This window comes from Xyrauchen texanus, chromosome 37 (assembly GCF_025860055.1).
Source record: "Xyrauchen texanus isolate HMW12.3.18 chromosome 37, RBS_HiC_50CHRs, whole genome shotgun sequence".
Taxonomy (NCBI): Eukaryota; Metazoa; Chordata; class Actinopteri; order Cypriniformes; family Catostomidae; genus Xyrauchen; species Xyrauchen texanus.
In genome coordinates, this window is record NC_068312.1 from 34,524,816 (window position 1) to 34,540,924 (window position 16,109).

The following is a 16,109-nucleotide window of genomic DNA, read 5'->3' on the forward strand; positions in this document are numbered from 1 at the left end:
CTATTAAAATGTCGATTACACTTTCTATGAACCCAGAGTTATAATGCATTGTAAAGGCATTTTAAATGCCTTCCACTGCATTTATAATGTCTCATAATACACCTTATAATATGTTATAACTTCTCATAAATAAATTGTAACTGCATTTATAATCTATTATAATACCTAGTCATAGTTATACCTTAAAGAGTCCACTACATAATTAATGTCATGCAAAAGCAGCATGGTGCAGCTTTCCGAGTGTTATCCTTAAAGGGATAGTTCACCCAAACATTTAAATTGTCTCGTTATTTACTCACCCTTATGCCATCCCAGATGTGTATGACTTTCTTTCTTCTGCAGAACACAAACAAAGATAAAAAAAAATAAAAAATCTCAGCTCTGCAGGTCCATACAATGCAAGTGAATGGAGATCAGACCTTTGCAGCTCCAAAAATCAAATGAAGTAAACATAGATCTAATCTATAAGACTCCAGTGTTTAAATCTATATCTTCAGAAGCGATATAATAGGTGTGGGTGAGAAGAAGAACAATATTTAAGTCTTATTTTCCTGCTAAATCTCCACTTTCAGCTTCAGCGAAAGTTGAAGACAGCTTCATTTGAAATTCTGGGGTGAAAATAAGGTTTATTTTCATGAGATTTTTTTTTCCTCTATGCAATAATGCATATTGCTTGTTCAGCCGATTCCCTCCAGGCAAGCTCTCAACAAAATTTTTTCAAAATGACAGTCACACTGGAAGAAGTGTGTGTGTGTGTGTGTGTGTGGGGGGGGGGTGTCTTTTAATGGGAATTACTTCATGGAAAGCTTCAGAACATCAGAGCAAAGATGGATTTACTTTCCAGAGTTTTGCATGAGTGGATAATGCAGAAAGACAATCTCCAACACAACCACACCTGTACTGTAGAGTCATGAGGAAATGCTGCATTTATCGTCAGCGTGAAATAAAAATTGACTCTATTTACTTTTTTAATAGACGTTCATGGTGTTATTGACCACAGTTCGTCTCCACTAAAGCCAATGAAAATGTCTCTCTACACTTAGTTTACTTAGTTACACATATTTTTTCTGTATTCGAGATTATTCATTAATCGATTAAAAGCCATTTTTGTGCATTTCCTAGTTAGGTATTCTGTTTCAGGCACACCCCTATATGGAGGAGGGGAAGATTTTTAATTAATAACAACTAAAATTTCGAATTGTGTAGCCTGTTTGTGTGTTGTTGATCATGTTTTATATCATGTCTTTTATTTTGTAGTTTAGTCTCTATGACTGAGTTCGAAATTGCATACTACCATACAACTCATGCTCTTTCTGCCATAGACACATACTGTATGGCAGAAGTAGTAAAGAGTAGTATGGGCAGTATGTCATTCTGAACTCAGCCCATGTCTTGCCATAAGCTGTTTTCACACTGTCAGCTACTTTGTCGCTGCATGTCGCCAGTGGCTGGTAGTTAGGTCGCTAGTGGTGTGTAAGGAGAGTCTAAACAGCACTGTTTCTTTACAATTAATATTATTATTAAAATATTAGAATCACTTGAGCTCTACCATCTTCTCTCATATTGGCTGTCGCTCCCGAAAGTCGCTCTTCATTTGCATAAAGTTTGTCGCATCGCTGGACACGCCCACATCCGGTTGCCAATGGTCGCTGTTGCTCGTGTTGCCAGAAGTCGCCAGCTCTCATTGAAAATGAATGAGATGTGGTCGCTTTGTAGCTACGTGTCGCTGGCATTGTGAACGCAGCTTAAGTTCCCTCTTTCCTGTTCCTGTCTTTGTCATGTGATTTCGCTGTTTTGTCATGTGGCCCTCTTGATCCATGTGTTTATTAGTTCTCAAGACCCTCTTGTGAAGTCAAAACAAGTCAAGACAAGTCAAGGATTTTAAGGTACTTTAAGGTGCTATTTTGAAAAAAGAAAGTCATACAGGTTCAGGGGAGTAGATTTCAGGGGGGTGGGATGACCCACCCAATATTTATACCATGATCAATGGAAGCATGTAAATGCTTCACGTTCTACACCATTGTACAGGTTTGAAATGATGCAAGAGTGAGTAAATAAATACTGAATTTGTTATTTTGTTCATGCAAAATATTAACAAAATCAGTCTGTATGGGGTTTGGTTCACTCCTTTGAATTCAAACGGCTGCCATCCATCCTGATGCCACTACGGATGCCAGTCATGTCTTGTGTTTTGGTGATGCTGATCTGGTGTGAAGTTGACTCACCATTGAAGTTGACGGAGCGGATGTAGCTAAGCAACAAGCGTCCCTCCACTGTGTCCATCTTATCACACACACCTGCGGCTCCTGGGCACAGATCCTGATGCATGTTGTGCAAAGCGTGAGCCATGGAGTACACTGCGTCAATTACAAACTGAACCTTTCCCTCCTGTTCGTAATAGGAATCGCGACTGATCCGTTCTTCTCCTAAGAGAGAGAGAGAAAATGGGTAAAATTAAGACAAAGAGATATTTCACCCAAAAATGAAACTTATGTCATTATTTACTCACACTAATGTCGTTCCAAACCAGTATGCTGTTATCATTTTCCGTCAAACACAAAAGGAGACTTTTCACTCAACAATGTTCCATACAACAACATTATGATTATGTCTGTCAAGCTCCAAAAAGGACAAAAAACACCATGACATTATTATTAAAATAGTCCATTTGACCATATGAGCTATATTCTAAGACAGGACACAATTTAAAAGATTGCCCTCGGCTGCAGCTCTTAAATGCCAATCTCTATTCTGCATATTTAAAGTGATGTTTCACATTTGGTAACGACACACATAAGAAACAATTGCCTTTGGTGAAAATGACATCAAACCTCATATGACACCTCACCATGCTATTTTTAAATCTAAACTCGGATTGACATTTCAGAGCTTGGCGCCAAAATATTTGGAATTTAGCATAGACTATTTTTGGAGCTTGACATATATATGAACTGTCGTTGTATTGAAAGAGCTACATGAAGATTATTTAAAGAAAACTCTTTTGTGTAGGCTGCCACAGAAAACGTAACAGCATATAATGTAGATTGAGTAAATGAAGACAGAATTTTCATTTTCGGGTGAATCATCCCTTTTTTACCCACAAACGTCTCTCCAAGCTATCAGGAACTCTCACCTGTGCATTTCTTTTTTTCCGGATCAATCTTGATACCTGGACGTGTCAGTTTACACCTAAAGTCGTCCTCCCAGAATTCAGCGAACCAGATATTTCTGCGGTTGTTCTCCAAGGATCGAGTGGTGAAGTACTGGTCAAACCCTGATCGAAAAGTAGAGCGATACTAACAGGATTACAGGACTCAAGAGTGGAATCTTAAGTGTGATTTGCACATGAAACTCTTGCACAGTGCAATTGCACTCTGTGTATTGCAAACCTTCAATAGATGCTCTTTTAGGTAGGATGGTGACAGCACCCTCAGCCAAATCCTCCTGGTCCAAGATTGGAGAGCTTTTGGCACCCCAGCTGTCTGATCCAACAAACTTGAAGTGACCAGTCAGATTGGACTTCCTTGCAGCCTCCAGAACCTGTCTGGACAAGGAACAGCAGAATTAGGCTTGGACACTGAAGCAAAGTCATGTTAAAAGCATAGTTCACACATAAAATTAAAATCATGTCATCATTTACTCATCTTCATGCTGTTCCAAACCTGGAGGACTTTCTTTTTACCATGGAACGTTAAAGGCGATGTTAGATAGAATGTTAGCATTAGTCTAGCATTCACTGATATTCCTGGCCAAATTGAAAATAGATGCTAAGGATGGCCGTAAAACATTCACATGCCCACAGCAAGCGATGTCCTTCATAAAGTCAATGGAGTGAGTAAGTCATCTTGTTGTACTCACGTTGCATCCAAGTGGACCGGCTCACTGAACATTTGCTTGACTGTTTGAAGAATCTGTGCGCTCTTTTTGTGCTGTTCTGCCTAACGGCTGGAGTTATTTGGTAAAGTGTCACACCTTCAGGACAGTTTTCTTTGTGTTTATTCCACCAATTGGCTGGAGTTTGTTTTATAGATGATCATTTGCTGTTTAATTCTGTCTTTTTACAGAAACACCGGACTTGAGCAATCTGAGGCTGTCGCGAAGGTTCTCGTAGGCGTGCATGGACTGTTTGAGTTCGGAGGGATGGACGGCAGTTGGCGCTGTCGTGCGCACCTTTTTCTTTTTTCTGTTTATTTTGGAGGATGTTTGGGTTTTGATGGTTGCACTAATGTTGGAATGCGGTCTTTATAATCTTGTTTTTGACTTTATATGTTTTTTCTTATATGTCAAAATGTCAAATATTAATATGAGTGGATGGTCTCTCTCCACGTGGAATGTGAATGGGTTAGGACACCCCATAAAAAGAAGGAAGGTTATTTCTCTTCTTAAGCATAAGAAATATGATATAGTGTTTCTTCAAAAGAAACACTATATCACCTTTCTCCACAGGAAGCTGAACAATTTGGGAAGATTTGGGTTGGGCATTTTTTTTTATAGTGGCTCGAGTAATAGCAGGGAAGTCATTACGCTGATAAGTAAACATCTACAATTCAAATGTCTCAAACAGAATAAAAATATATTAGGACGAGTGATTATTGTTTTAGCTGAAATTCAGGGACAAAGTCTTATTTTGGCTAATATTTATGCACCTAATCTATCACCTAATATTTATGCACCTAATTTATCAGCTAACGTTGATGATCAGGGCTTTTTTATAGATCTTGAAGGGATGTTGCAAGCTGCTGGCAGAGTATAGAGATCCTTTGAAAATATGGTTCAACATTTTGGTATTCCCAGGTCTCAACTGTTTAGGTATCTACAGCTGCATCACCTGCTCTGTACTATTTTTGGGAGTAGCATACAAACAACCCCCCCAAGTGGCAGTGGTGATTACTGCTTTTGGAAAAGGTCATGAGGCATCAGTGTATTACTCCCTGCTAATTCAGAGCCTGGGGGACAGAGCTTCAACTTTTCTCAAGAGATTATGGGAGAAAGATTTAAACTTGGTATTGGAGGAGGGAATGTAGGATATGATTAAAAAAAATGTTAAGTCTGCATCTAGAGATGCAAGGGTGCTTAGCACCCTCTTAATGCAATTTAAGATTTTACATTGATTCTATTGGAGCCCCTCTAGATTGTAAAGGCTTGGTCTTAAAGACACACCCACCTGCTGGCGATGCCAATCAGAAGGTGGAGACACAACCCATGTTATTTGGTGGTGTGTTAAGATCCAAGAATTTTGGTTGAGGGTTCAGAGTTTTATGTGTGACGTATTGAGCACTCAAATTAATTATTAATTAATAATTATTAATTATTATTAATATTAATAAAAAATAAATATTATTATTATTATTTGTTTATTTATTTTATCTGCATGTGTCCTTGGACTTTGGCCACAGGGAGTCGGGGTGGGGTTGGGGATTGGGAGGGGGAAAAGGAAATATTGGATTTTATGAGGGATAATGGTTGACTCTGTACATTAATATTTTGCTTTGTTATGTGGCATGGTTGAGGAGAAACCAATAAAAATGTTAATCCGAACAGAATAACTACCCTTTAACACCTTTTATTACACCATTCTGCCCTCCGAATCTGTCACAATGTAAAGTAAAGTCTGTGAGGGGAACAGTGCATAGGGATGATCACTTCTGAATGGAACGTACCCATATGTCATGTATATGTCACAGGGCAGCCAAAGCAGTGCAAATATCTCTTTTAAAGTAATACAGACATTGGCTTACCAACCCAAAGTGATGCACTACAGTGTGGTTCCCCACACCAGCTGAGAGCCACCACAACCCAAAAAGGTATTGAATGTCTCACGCAATTATAAATAGGCTTGAACATTTTGAGTGCTTCAATACAGTACGCATGTCCTTTCCAAAAGTCTCACTGTCCGACACGTTTATGCTTTAATAGTCCTTATCCACGCTTGCACCATCTTTGATTTTTAATGGGAATGACAACAAGGCTGTGAAGGATAGACTTACAGTCTCTTCAATCGGCTGTACTGCAGTTTAAAGTGTTTTTGGATTGTTCCACATTCCATTGATAAAATATCTGTCCAAGAACATACAGTACACAAAGAACTCCAGACAACTTGAGTTGTGGTGTTTTTTACTGTTTTTGCCATTGAAGAGATGGTAAGTCCATCCCTCACAGTCACAGATCTATACAGGAAACAAAGCCTTCAATACGCTGCCTGCTAAAAAACAGGCCAATAGGCAGTATGACGTCGTAAATTTGGCCAGAATATGGGACGTCCCAGTTAAATCCGGACAGTTGAATTCAATTCAAAATCAATTGTTAACCATCATCGTTACTATGACAACTAATGTGTATGTGCTAGCAAAAATGACAGAAAAAATCTGATCTGTTCACTTATAACCTGCAGTTTGAACAGTCAGTCTAAAAAATTACAGATTTGAGAAAAAAATAGATTTTTCCTGCAGTGTGAACAACTGCAAAGTCAAAGTTTTGCTAAAAAAAATACATCATAGTTTCTTAGTTACAGTGACATGAAACAAAGTTATTATGAATTAAGCTTTTCATTTATGCGTTTGATTTGAGCCACTGAAGACATGACTGACAATTCACGCGGTGCAGGCGACAGCTCTTGTTTACAAGAGTGAATTAATGAGCGGGAATCTTCATCTGCACAGACGTTCCCTTCCTCAGGAGCCTGTCAAAAAGCTTGTCAGCATGAGCCATATGGAGTAGGAAATACCACACCTAAACACAAAGTGGCAAACTGACACTCGTGAGTGTAGACGAAGATAACAAGAATAGTCTCTATGCTTTGGTATTTTTTGTTACTTTTTAATAAATGAGGTCAAATGTTAATAATGTCAAATAAAATTATGAAAGCACCATAGAATGTATTAAATTCTGTATCTGGTAGCTGACAAATAATGTGTTCATGGACTCGTTGTAGAATGTAGAATTTAGGTCCTGTATGTATTTGACCATTTTAATCACCTTATTGACCTATAGTGTTTTAAGAGTTTATTTTTTTGTGTATTTCTGCTGTGTGAAAAATACTTTTTTAAAAGTACAAATATTCATGAGGTCATAAAAGCTGCATGCATAATAACTATAAAGGAATTAACAAAATGTTGTTTAAAATAGTTTTAGATTAAGTATATGCCACCTTTCTAAAATGATTTAATGTAATTTACCCATCTACTATTACCATATATGAAAAGTTAATCTATGCTCAAAGATATACCTGTAAAATAATTGTGACTATGATAAAAAGTTTAAAGAGATTATTTTTGGTAGATTTCACACTTTAACACCTTCGCTCCACACTGATATTTTTCAGGCAGTTTTAGCACTTGATGGAAAAAGCAATGATGGATCATTTCTAGAAAACCTCTTCAGATGTTGAACCTTCATTTCAGACATTTAAATATATATAATTCTTCTTCAGCAGAAAAGAGGATTTTTTTCTTGGTATCCAATGTGACCGGCAGGCAAATAGAAGAGTCAGTAGAAAAACAGAGCATATAATAAAGTTAATAGATACAGAGATAACAGAGTTAAATGCTCTTCAATGGTTCTTTGCAACACCTTACAACACAAATACATAAATAATGTACAGAATAAAAAGGCCCTCCTTTTAATTTCTCAAATATAAACAATCTGGATTTTCTCTATAACACTTTACTTTCATTATGAACATTAACTATCATTACTATATTATATTGCATTATGTACACTGGAGGCCAAAAGCTTGGAATAATGTACAGATTTAGCTGTTTCGGAAGGAGATTGGTACTTTAATTAACCAAAGTTACATTCAACTGATCACAAAGTATAGTCAGGACATTACTGATGTAAAAAACTGCACACACACTATTTGAAAAAAGTCATTTTTGATCAAATCTAGACAGACCACATTTCCAGCAGCCATCACACTTTATTCTTCAGTAATCATGATAAATTGCTAATTTGGTACTAGAAAATCACTTGCCATTATATCAAACACAGTTGAAAAGAGATTTGGTTCATTAAATGAAGCTTAACATGTCATTGTGTTTGTTTTTGAGTTGCCACAGTATGCAACAGACTGGCATGTCTTAAGGTCAATATTAGGTAAAGAAAATGGTAAAAAAAGAAACAGCTTTCTCTAGAAACTCGTCAGTCAATAATTGAATGAAGGCTATACCATGCTTGAAATTGCCAAAAAAATGAAGATTTCATATAAAGGTGTACACTACAGTCTTCAAAGACAAAGGACAACTGGCACTAACAAGGACAGAAAGAGATGTGGAAGACCAGATGTACAACTAAACAAGAGGATAAGTACATCAGAGTCTCTAGTTTGAGAAATAGACGCCTCACATGTCCTCTGCTGACAGCTTCATTGAATTCTACCCGCTCAACACCAGTTTCATGTACAACAGTAAAGAGAAGACTCAGGGGTGCAGGACTTATGGGAAGAAGAGAAAAAGGAAAAGCCACTTTTGAAACAGAAAAACAAATAGAAATGTTAGAGTGGGCAAAGAAACACAGACATTGGAAAACAGATAATTGGAAAAGAGTGTTATGGATCTTAACCCCATTGAGCTTTTGTGGGATCAGCTAGACTGTAAGGTGCGTGAGAAGTGCCCGACAAGACAGCCACATCTATGGCAAGTGCTACAGGAAGTGTGGGGTGAAATGTCACCTGAGTATCTGGACAAACTGGCAGCTAGAATGCCAAGGATCTGCAAAGCCGTCATTGCTGCACATGGAGGATTTTTTGACGAGAACTCTTTGAAGTAGTTTAAGAAGTTCTGAACATTCTTTTTTGAAATTGTAATAGTAATATTTCACGTTATTAATGTCCTGAATATACATTGTGATCAGTTGAATGCCACTTTGGTGATTAAAAGTACCAATTTCTTTCCATAAGAGCAAAATATCTGTACATTATTCCAAACCTTTGGCCACCAGTGTATATATTATACAATACTACTGTATATTACAGTATATTACTTAAGAGATCATCAATTAATACTTAGAAATGTTTCCAAAAATTTAAGTTCTATATTTATATTTCTTCCAAACCTTTGGTGGAAACCCCGTCCTATGATATCAGAATGTAAACCTTTGATTTGTTTCTATTGGAACCTTTATTTAAATAGTAAAGCCATGATTCCCTTTCTGATTTGATGGTCAGCAGCCAATTCCATTCATATGCAGACATGAGCATGTGTGTGTTGCGTTGCATATCAAAAGCAAAGGATCCCATATTGTCTTATCAGTACATCAAAGGCTGTTTCCTCTAATTACTCTCATTCTGACCAGGTTTACAACACACCCAGATGCACTGAGGCTGTTCTCCATTCGCATTTTGTGGTTTTGTATTCTGTGTTTGATCTATTCTGTTAAATAAATCTCCATTAAATATGAACAACTAGATGAGTTGCTGCCAAGGTGCTGGTGTGTGTCGGGAGGTTGCTAGAGGGTTGCTAGGTGATTACTAAGGTGTTCTTGCTGGCCCAAGACAAAAGAGCCCATCTCCAAATCTCTATGATGTTCTGGTCCTTAGATATGGCTTGGGTCCCTTCTACAATGTAGGTCAATGGAACTTGCAAAATCATCTCATCGTTAAAAAAGTAATAGCAACCCTCTCTTTAACAAGCTGCAGGATTTGAGGTATCAATAGCTGGGTTTTCATAAAATTGCGAAAATAGTGTGAAACAATTTCCATACTTTATGTTTAAGAAAAAGGGAAAAAAAATCACTTCTGGGGAAATTGGTGCACATGGAAGTTGTAGCCACTGGGGAAGCCACTGTGGGTCTTTTATAGAAAGTAATACATTACTGACAAAACGCTCAGACAGTTCTGGGAGGTAATAGCAGCCAATCATTGTGATGACAGGCTTTGGCTCCAGCATTTCAGAGTGACCAGAGCAACAACTGAGATGCTTTGAAATGATATTGGTCCAGTTATGAGTGAATTATATAGTCACATGACTTATTGAGGCAAAGTTATATGATTTTCTTTTTTATTTATGCAGAACTTATACAATGTTTCCATTGTAGTTTATGCACATGTTTACTTAACAAATAAAAAATGTATCCATCTCAAGGTTTTTATGCACAATTTGGACATTATGTGATTCCATCCAGGATTCTTTATGCAATATTGCAAAATGTGAAGGAATCCCAGCTAATGGTGTCCATAGCAACAACGAGATATGCGACAAAGTTTAATACTTAGGGATAGGGATTTGTTCAAATGTCAGATAGTATGAGCAATAGTATTAGTGATGCTTGCCTTAGGAAACACCACTAATAAAGTTTGCTCAATAATATCAAATTATCCACATCGTTGCCAGTGAAACATTATAAAATCTGTAACAGAGTGTTCAAGACATATTTATTAATATTAAGAAAAAAACAAAAAGGACAAAAGTCACTGATATACAGTGAGGAAAATAAGTATTTGAACACCCTGCTATTTTGCAAGTTCTCCCACTTGGAAATCATGGAGGGGTCTGAAATTGTCATCATAGGTGCATGTCCACTGTGAGAGACATAATCTAAAAAAAAAAATCCAGAAATCACAATGTATGATTTTTTAACTATTTATTTGTATGATACAGCTGCAAATAAGTATTTGAACACCTGTCTATCAGCTAGAATTCTGACCCTCAAAGACCTGTTAGTCTGCCTTTAAAATGTCCACCTCCACTCCATTTATTATCCTAAATTAGATGCACCTGTTTGAGGTCGTTAGCTGCATAAAGACACCTGTCCACCCCATACATTCAGTAAGAATCCAACTACTAACATGGCCAAGACCAAAGAGCTGTCCAAAGACACTAGAGACAAAATTGTACACCTCCACAAGGCTGGAAAGGGCTACGGGAAATTGCCAAGCAGCTTGGTGAAAAAAGGTCCACTGTTGGAGCAATCATTAGAAAATGGAAGAAGCTAAACATGACTGTCAATCTCCCTCGGACTGGGGCTCCATGCAAGATCTCACCTCGTGGGGTCTCAATGATCCTAAGAAAGGTGAGAAATCAGCCCAGAACTACACGGGAGGAGCTGGTCAATGACCTGAAAAGAGCTGGGACCACCGTTTCCAAGGTTACTGTTGGTAATACACTAAGACGTCATGGTTTTAAATCATGCATGGCACGGAAGGTTCCCCTGCTTAAACCAGCACATGTAAGGCCCGTCTTAAGTTTGCCAATGACCATTTGGATGATCCAGAGGAGTCATGGGAGAAAGTCATGTGGTCAGATGAGACCAAAATAGAACTTTTTGGTCATAATTCCACTAACCGTGTTTGGAGGAAGAAGAATGATGAGTACCATCCCAAGAACACCATCCCTACTGTGAAGCATGGGGGTGGTAGCATCATGCTTTGGGGGTGTTTTTTCTGCACATGGGACAGGGCTGACTGCACTGTATTAAGGAGAGGATGACCGGGGCCATGTATTGCGAGATTTTGGGGAACAACCTCCTTCCCTCAGTTAGAGCATTGAAGATGGGTCAAGGCTGGGTCTTCCAACATGACAATGACCCTAAGCACACAGCCAGGATAACCAAGGAGTGGCTCTGTAAGAAGCATATCAAGGTTCTGGCGTGGCCTAGCCAGTCTCCAGACCTAAACCCAATAGAGAATCTTTGGAGGGAGCTCAAACTCCGTGTTTCTCAGCTGACAGCCCAGAAACCTGACTGATCTAGAGAAGATCTGTGTGGAGGAATGGGCCAAAATCCCTCCTGCAGTGTGTGCAAACCTGGTGAAAAACTACAGGAAACGTTTGACCTCTGTAATTGCAAACAAAGGCTACTGTACCAAATATTAACATTGATTTTCTCAGGTGTTCAAATACTTATTTGCAGCTGTATCATACAAATAAATAGTTAAAAAATCATACATTGTGATTTCTGGATTTTTTTTTTAGATTATGTCTCTCACAGTGGACATGCACCTACTGATGACAATTTCAGACCCCTCCATGATTTCTAAGTGGGAGAACTTGCAAAATAGCAGGGTGTTCAAATACTTATTTTCCTCACTGTACATCCATTGTGGATCTGTTACATGATAAAACCTCAAAATCCAGAATTTAAATTGAAAACTGTTAAAAGCATTAAACACTGCTCATAAAAATGCTTCAGTGATGTTTTTGATCTTATGGGAATTTTCAAAATAGAGCTTCTGAGTTCTGTCAACACATCTGTGGCCTACTGTCTACCACAGAACATTGACTCATCCCTTGCCATTTGTAAAGAAGATGGGGAAATTATTTTACAACAAAACCATGCCATTATTTAACAGATTCTGTCAACAGAGCTTAACTGGATATTTAACCCAAAAATGTACTCACCCTCATGCCATCCCAGCATGAGAATACGAGTGAATGATGACCAAAACTTTGAATCTACAAAAAGCACATAAAGGCAGCATAAAAGTAATTCATTAGACTCCAGTGGTTATATCCATGTCTTCTGAAGGGATTTGATAGGTGTGGGTGAGAAACAGATCAATATGTATGCCCTTTTTACTATAAATATCCACTTTCACTTTCACTTAGCTAACTGATCTTGTTTCTAAGGCTAATGTTAAATGTGGTGGGCATTGGGGGGTGTCTCCCTGCAGTGGTTGTCCTCCTACCTCAAAGACAGACTTTTCTCAGTGAGCATTGGGAAGTATTCTTCTTCGTCAGCTACCTTATCATGCGGTGTGCCTCAGGGGTCCATTTTGGGCCCTCTTCTTTTTTCACTATACATGCTCCCCCTAGGTGCTATTTTTCAGTGTTGAAAAACCATTGCTACGTTGATGACACACAAGTTTATCTACCGGTTAAAACTGACAGTGGTTGTCCTTTTGAAGTGCTTTGTGACTGTTTGAGGATATAAATTTAGGAGGGCAAATAATTTTTTTAAAACGAAAATAAAAGTGAAATTTCCAAACCCGATTGGCGATTGGCATTGTTTGTGCATATTGTAGCCTACTGGTTGGGGTTGGTTGAAGGTAGAGATTTATATCCCACACCTATCATATCGCTTCAGAAGACATGAATTTAGCCAATGGAGTGTTATGGATTACTTTTATGCTGCCTTTATGTGCATTTTGGAGCCTCAAAGTTCTGGCCACAATTCACTTGCATTGTAAGGACCTACAGTGCTGAGATATTCTTCTAAAAATGTTCATTTGTGTTCTGCATAAGAAAGCAAGTCATAAACATCTGTGATGGCATGAGGGTGAGTAAATGATGAGAAACTTGTCAGTTTTGGGTGAACTTTACCTTTAAAAATGTTGACAAAGTTATTTGCTATACAATGGAAAAAAGCCAGTGGTCACTGTATCAGGGTCCCTACATTCATGGGAAACCTGGAAATATCTGGGAATATTAAAATTGGGATTTCCAGAACAGGGCAAGACATGGAAAAACAGCCAAATAGCAAAAAGTAGTGAAAATGAGTTAAACCTCAATAAGTCATGGAGGAGTCATTTAAATTTCTATGTAGTGAATATACATTTTTATAGTTATGCTCTGCACTAAAATATTTCTTTTTAATACGAATTTGTCTCTAAAAAGTTGTTTTTAAAAATCCATGGAAAGACATGAGGGTGAGAAAAAGGATGACAGAATATTTATTTTTGAATGCACTACTCCTATAAATTGTATTTAAACCAGAATATTCCTATAAGAACTTCATTATCAAGCATACATTAAGCTATATCATTCACTTACTTGATGTCATCCTCATGGGCGAAGATGATGACCCCTCGAGCATTGGGCGTCTCCATTAATCTCTTAATGATCTTGTCAAACTCTCCTGGTTTGGGCTCTCGTGGGATCTTCAAGGACTGGGCGATGCACAGACCTCCTTTGTCAGAGACAACAGACAGACAGAAATTTTTCTCTCCCCGAATGTGACTCACTTTCTATTTATATTAATGATCACCATGAAGTTTTGTCACAAGATGGGTATAAATGCATGCAGCTGTCTCAGTCATATTTCCCTTTGGAACTTTTTGAAATATAGCATTTTAATGGAACATCCAATTTGGAGATATATACTCTAATTGTCGTACTGTATGCAGCGCAGTGTGATGATAGACTGCTTTACATCCAAAAATTCTCAGGCCACGTCAACACTAATACATTGTTGGTTGAAAACTCTGTTTCTCGTTTTCTAATGTCTTCATTTTCCAAAGTAAGTGATACTAGAGAGCATTTGCGAATAGTCTCTGTTTTCAGTGGAGGAAAACGCTGTTCCAGTGTGGATGGGAATCGAAATCAATACGTGTTCAATCGAAAATGTATTGGTGGGAACGTGGCCTCAGAACATTAGAATCCAAAGTTTTGCTGACTGTACGGTGACTGTACCTGCCTCTCGAGAGATCTGAACGAAGGCATCAACTCCACTTTCCCCATAATTCCCCTCTGATGCTAAAGTGGACACATAGTTCCAGCCCAGTGCCTTGACAATGTCCACCATAGCTTGAGCCTGGTAGGAATCCGGTGGTACCACCCGTGAAAAGAAGTCGTATCGGTTGTTGTCGCTTAACTCAGGCGCTGTGGAGGCATAACTGATTTGGGGGATCTGAAAGGAAAAGAAAAGAGAGGGGATTGAGACAAAATCCTTTTTAAAATAAGTCAGTCGACATGCCGGCCATGTTGGTAACACCCCTGGACAACTATTTCCAGTCATGCAAGCCATACAGCTCCTATACACTTGAGCAAAAGCAGACATTTAAATATGTCAATCACCAATAAAATATGTCAAAAATGATATTATAATATGTGCTTCTGCAGCTCAAATCAAGCTAAAAAAAAGTTACGATTGGTAAATCAAATGTTTACAGTGTGCATCAAGGACTTCCTTTCCAACACAGTAAAAAGGTAAAAAATTGGCTCCTTTGGGTACATCTAAATGAACTGATTTGATTGACATCAAAAATATTATAACTAAATCAATGTAACTACATTAAGTTACACCAGAAAAAGTAATTATATTTGCTTTAAGGGTCAGATCAAGTAGAAATAACACCTTGAAGTACTGTAGCAACAGCATGTTACCACTACAGTGTATTGCTCTAATGTTACGTCATGCTTATCTATGGTTTATGTGTAAACAATCATGCTAGAGTGTTTTTTAGCATAGTATGTGTTACTTTTGTAGATAACTTAAGCTTTGATGGGAGAATAAACTATGATATGGTAGTGAATTATCTCTGCTATTACATCATGTATCTTGTCAAATGCAGATTGGTTGCTTGGCCTCAAAAATGGTTCACCCAGTGACTGATAAACCTTGAGTGACTGGCTTTTTTTAGCAGCAAAAGTAGAGCAGCGATTGTGTCTCATTAGCTAATGCACAGAAGGTAACCAAGGTCTCGGCACGTGGGTGAGCCATAGGCCGTTCTTACAACAGGTAGATGAATGCGCAAACCATTTTACCGATCATCTGTGAGGATTAGAGGGGTTTTAGTCAAATTAAGTTAAGCACAGAAGGACTGATCCAGAGATCGGAGGGATATGGAGCGGCAATTGATTCTGTGTTACAGTCTGCCTTCAAAAAGGAGACTTAAACCCAGGGTTTCCCAATCCTGCACATTTCAGGTGACTCAAAAATATGACACACCCAATTCAGGTCATGGAGCACTTCCCTAATGAACTGATGAGTTCAATCGGTTGAGGCAAAAAAGTACTGTGGTGGGACTATAGTACAGTTAGTACAGTTGTTCAAAACAACATTGTACTGAATGATTACCATATTCATGTAACCATGGTATTTACATGGTACTCCATGTATATACCATGCTATCATAGTAGTGTATAAAACCATGTTATTACATGGTACCATGTATAAAAAAAGTATTTCCATGGTACCATGTCCTAAAAACACAGTATCGCTATGGTACAATCTCCAAAAGCATGGTATTTACATGGTACCAAGTCCATACAAAGGATTCAAGGTTCCATATAAAACAGTAGCACAATGGTAAAATCTCCAAAACATGGTATTAGCATGGTACCATGCCCAAAATATGATTGTGGGAGGGCGGAGGACGGGTTGTGATTTTACACACCCTGTCCTCCGAGAGGGATAAAGGCTGACTGTGGATGGTGGTGTGACAGAGAGAGAATGTT

At 38.1% G+C, this 16,109-nt stretch overlaps 1 protein-coding gene across 1 annotated transcript in view; it reads right to left on the bottom strand.

Moving 5' to 3' along the window:
* The window catches only part of LOC127631026 (metabotropic glutamate receptor 6-like), a 73,137-nt gene that overhangs the window by 24,789 nt on the left and 32,239 nt on the right, over positions 1-16,109 (bottom strand). The window contains exons 3-7 of the mRNA XM_052108968.1: positions 14,343-14,559; positions 13,704-13,839; positions 3,390-3,544; positions 3,134-3,274; positions 2,226-2,426 (exon numbers count right to left, since the gene is read on the bottom strand). Coding sequence (XP_051964928.1) covers positions 2,226-2,426; positions 3,134-3,274; positions 3,390-3,544; positions 13,704-13,839; positions 14,343-14,559 — 850 coding nt within the window. The remainder of the gene's footprint in view (positions 1-2,225; positions 2,427-3,133; positions 3,275-3,389; positions 3,545-13,703; positions 13,840-14,342; positions 14,560-16,109) is intronic.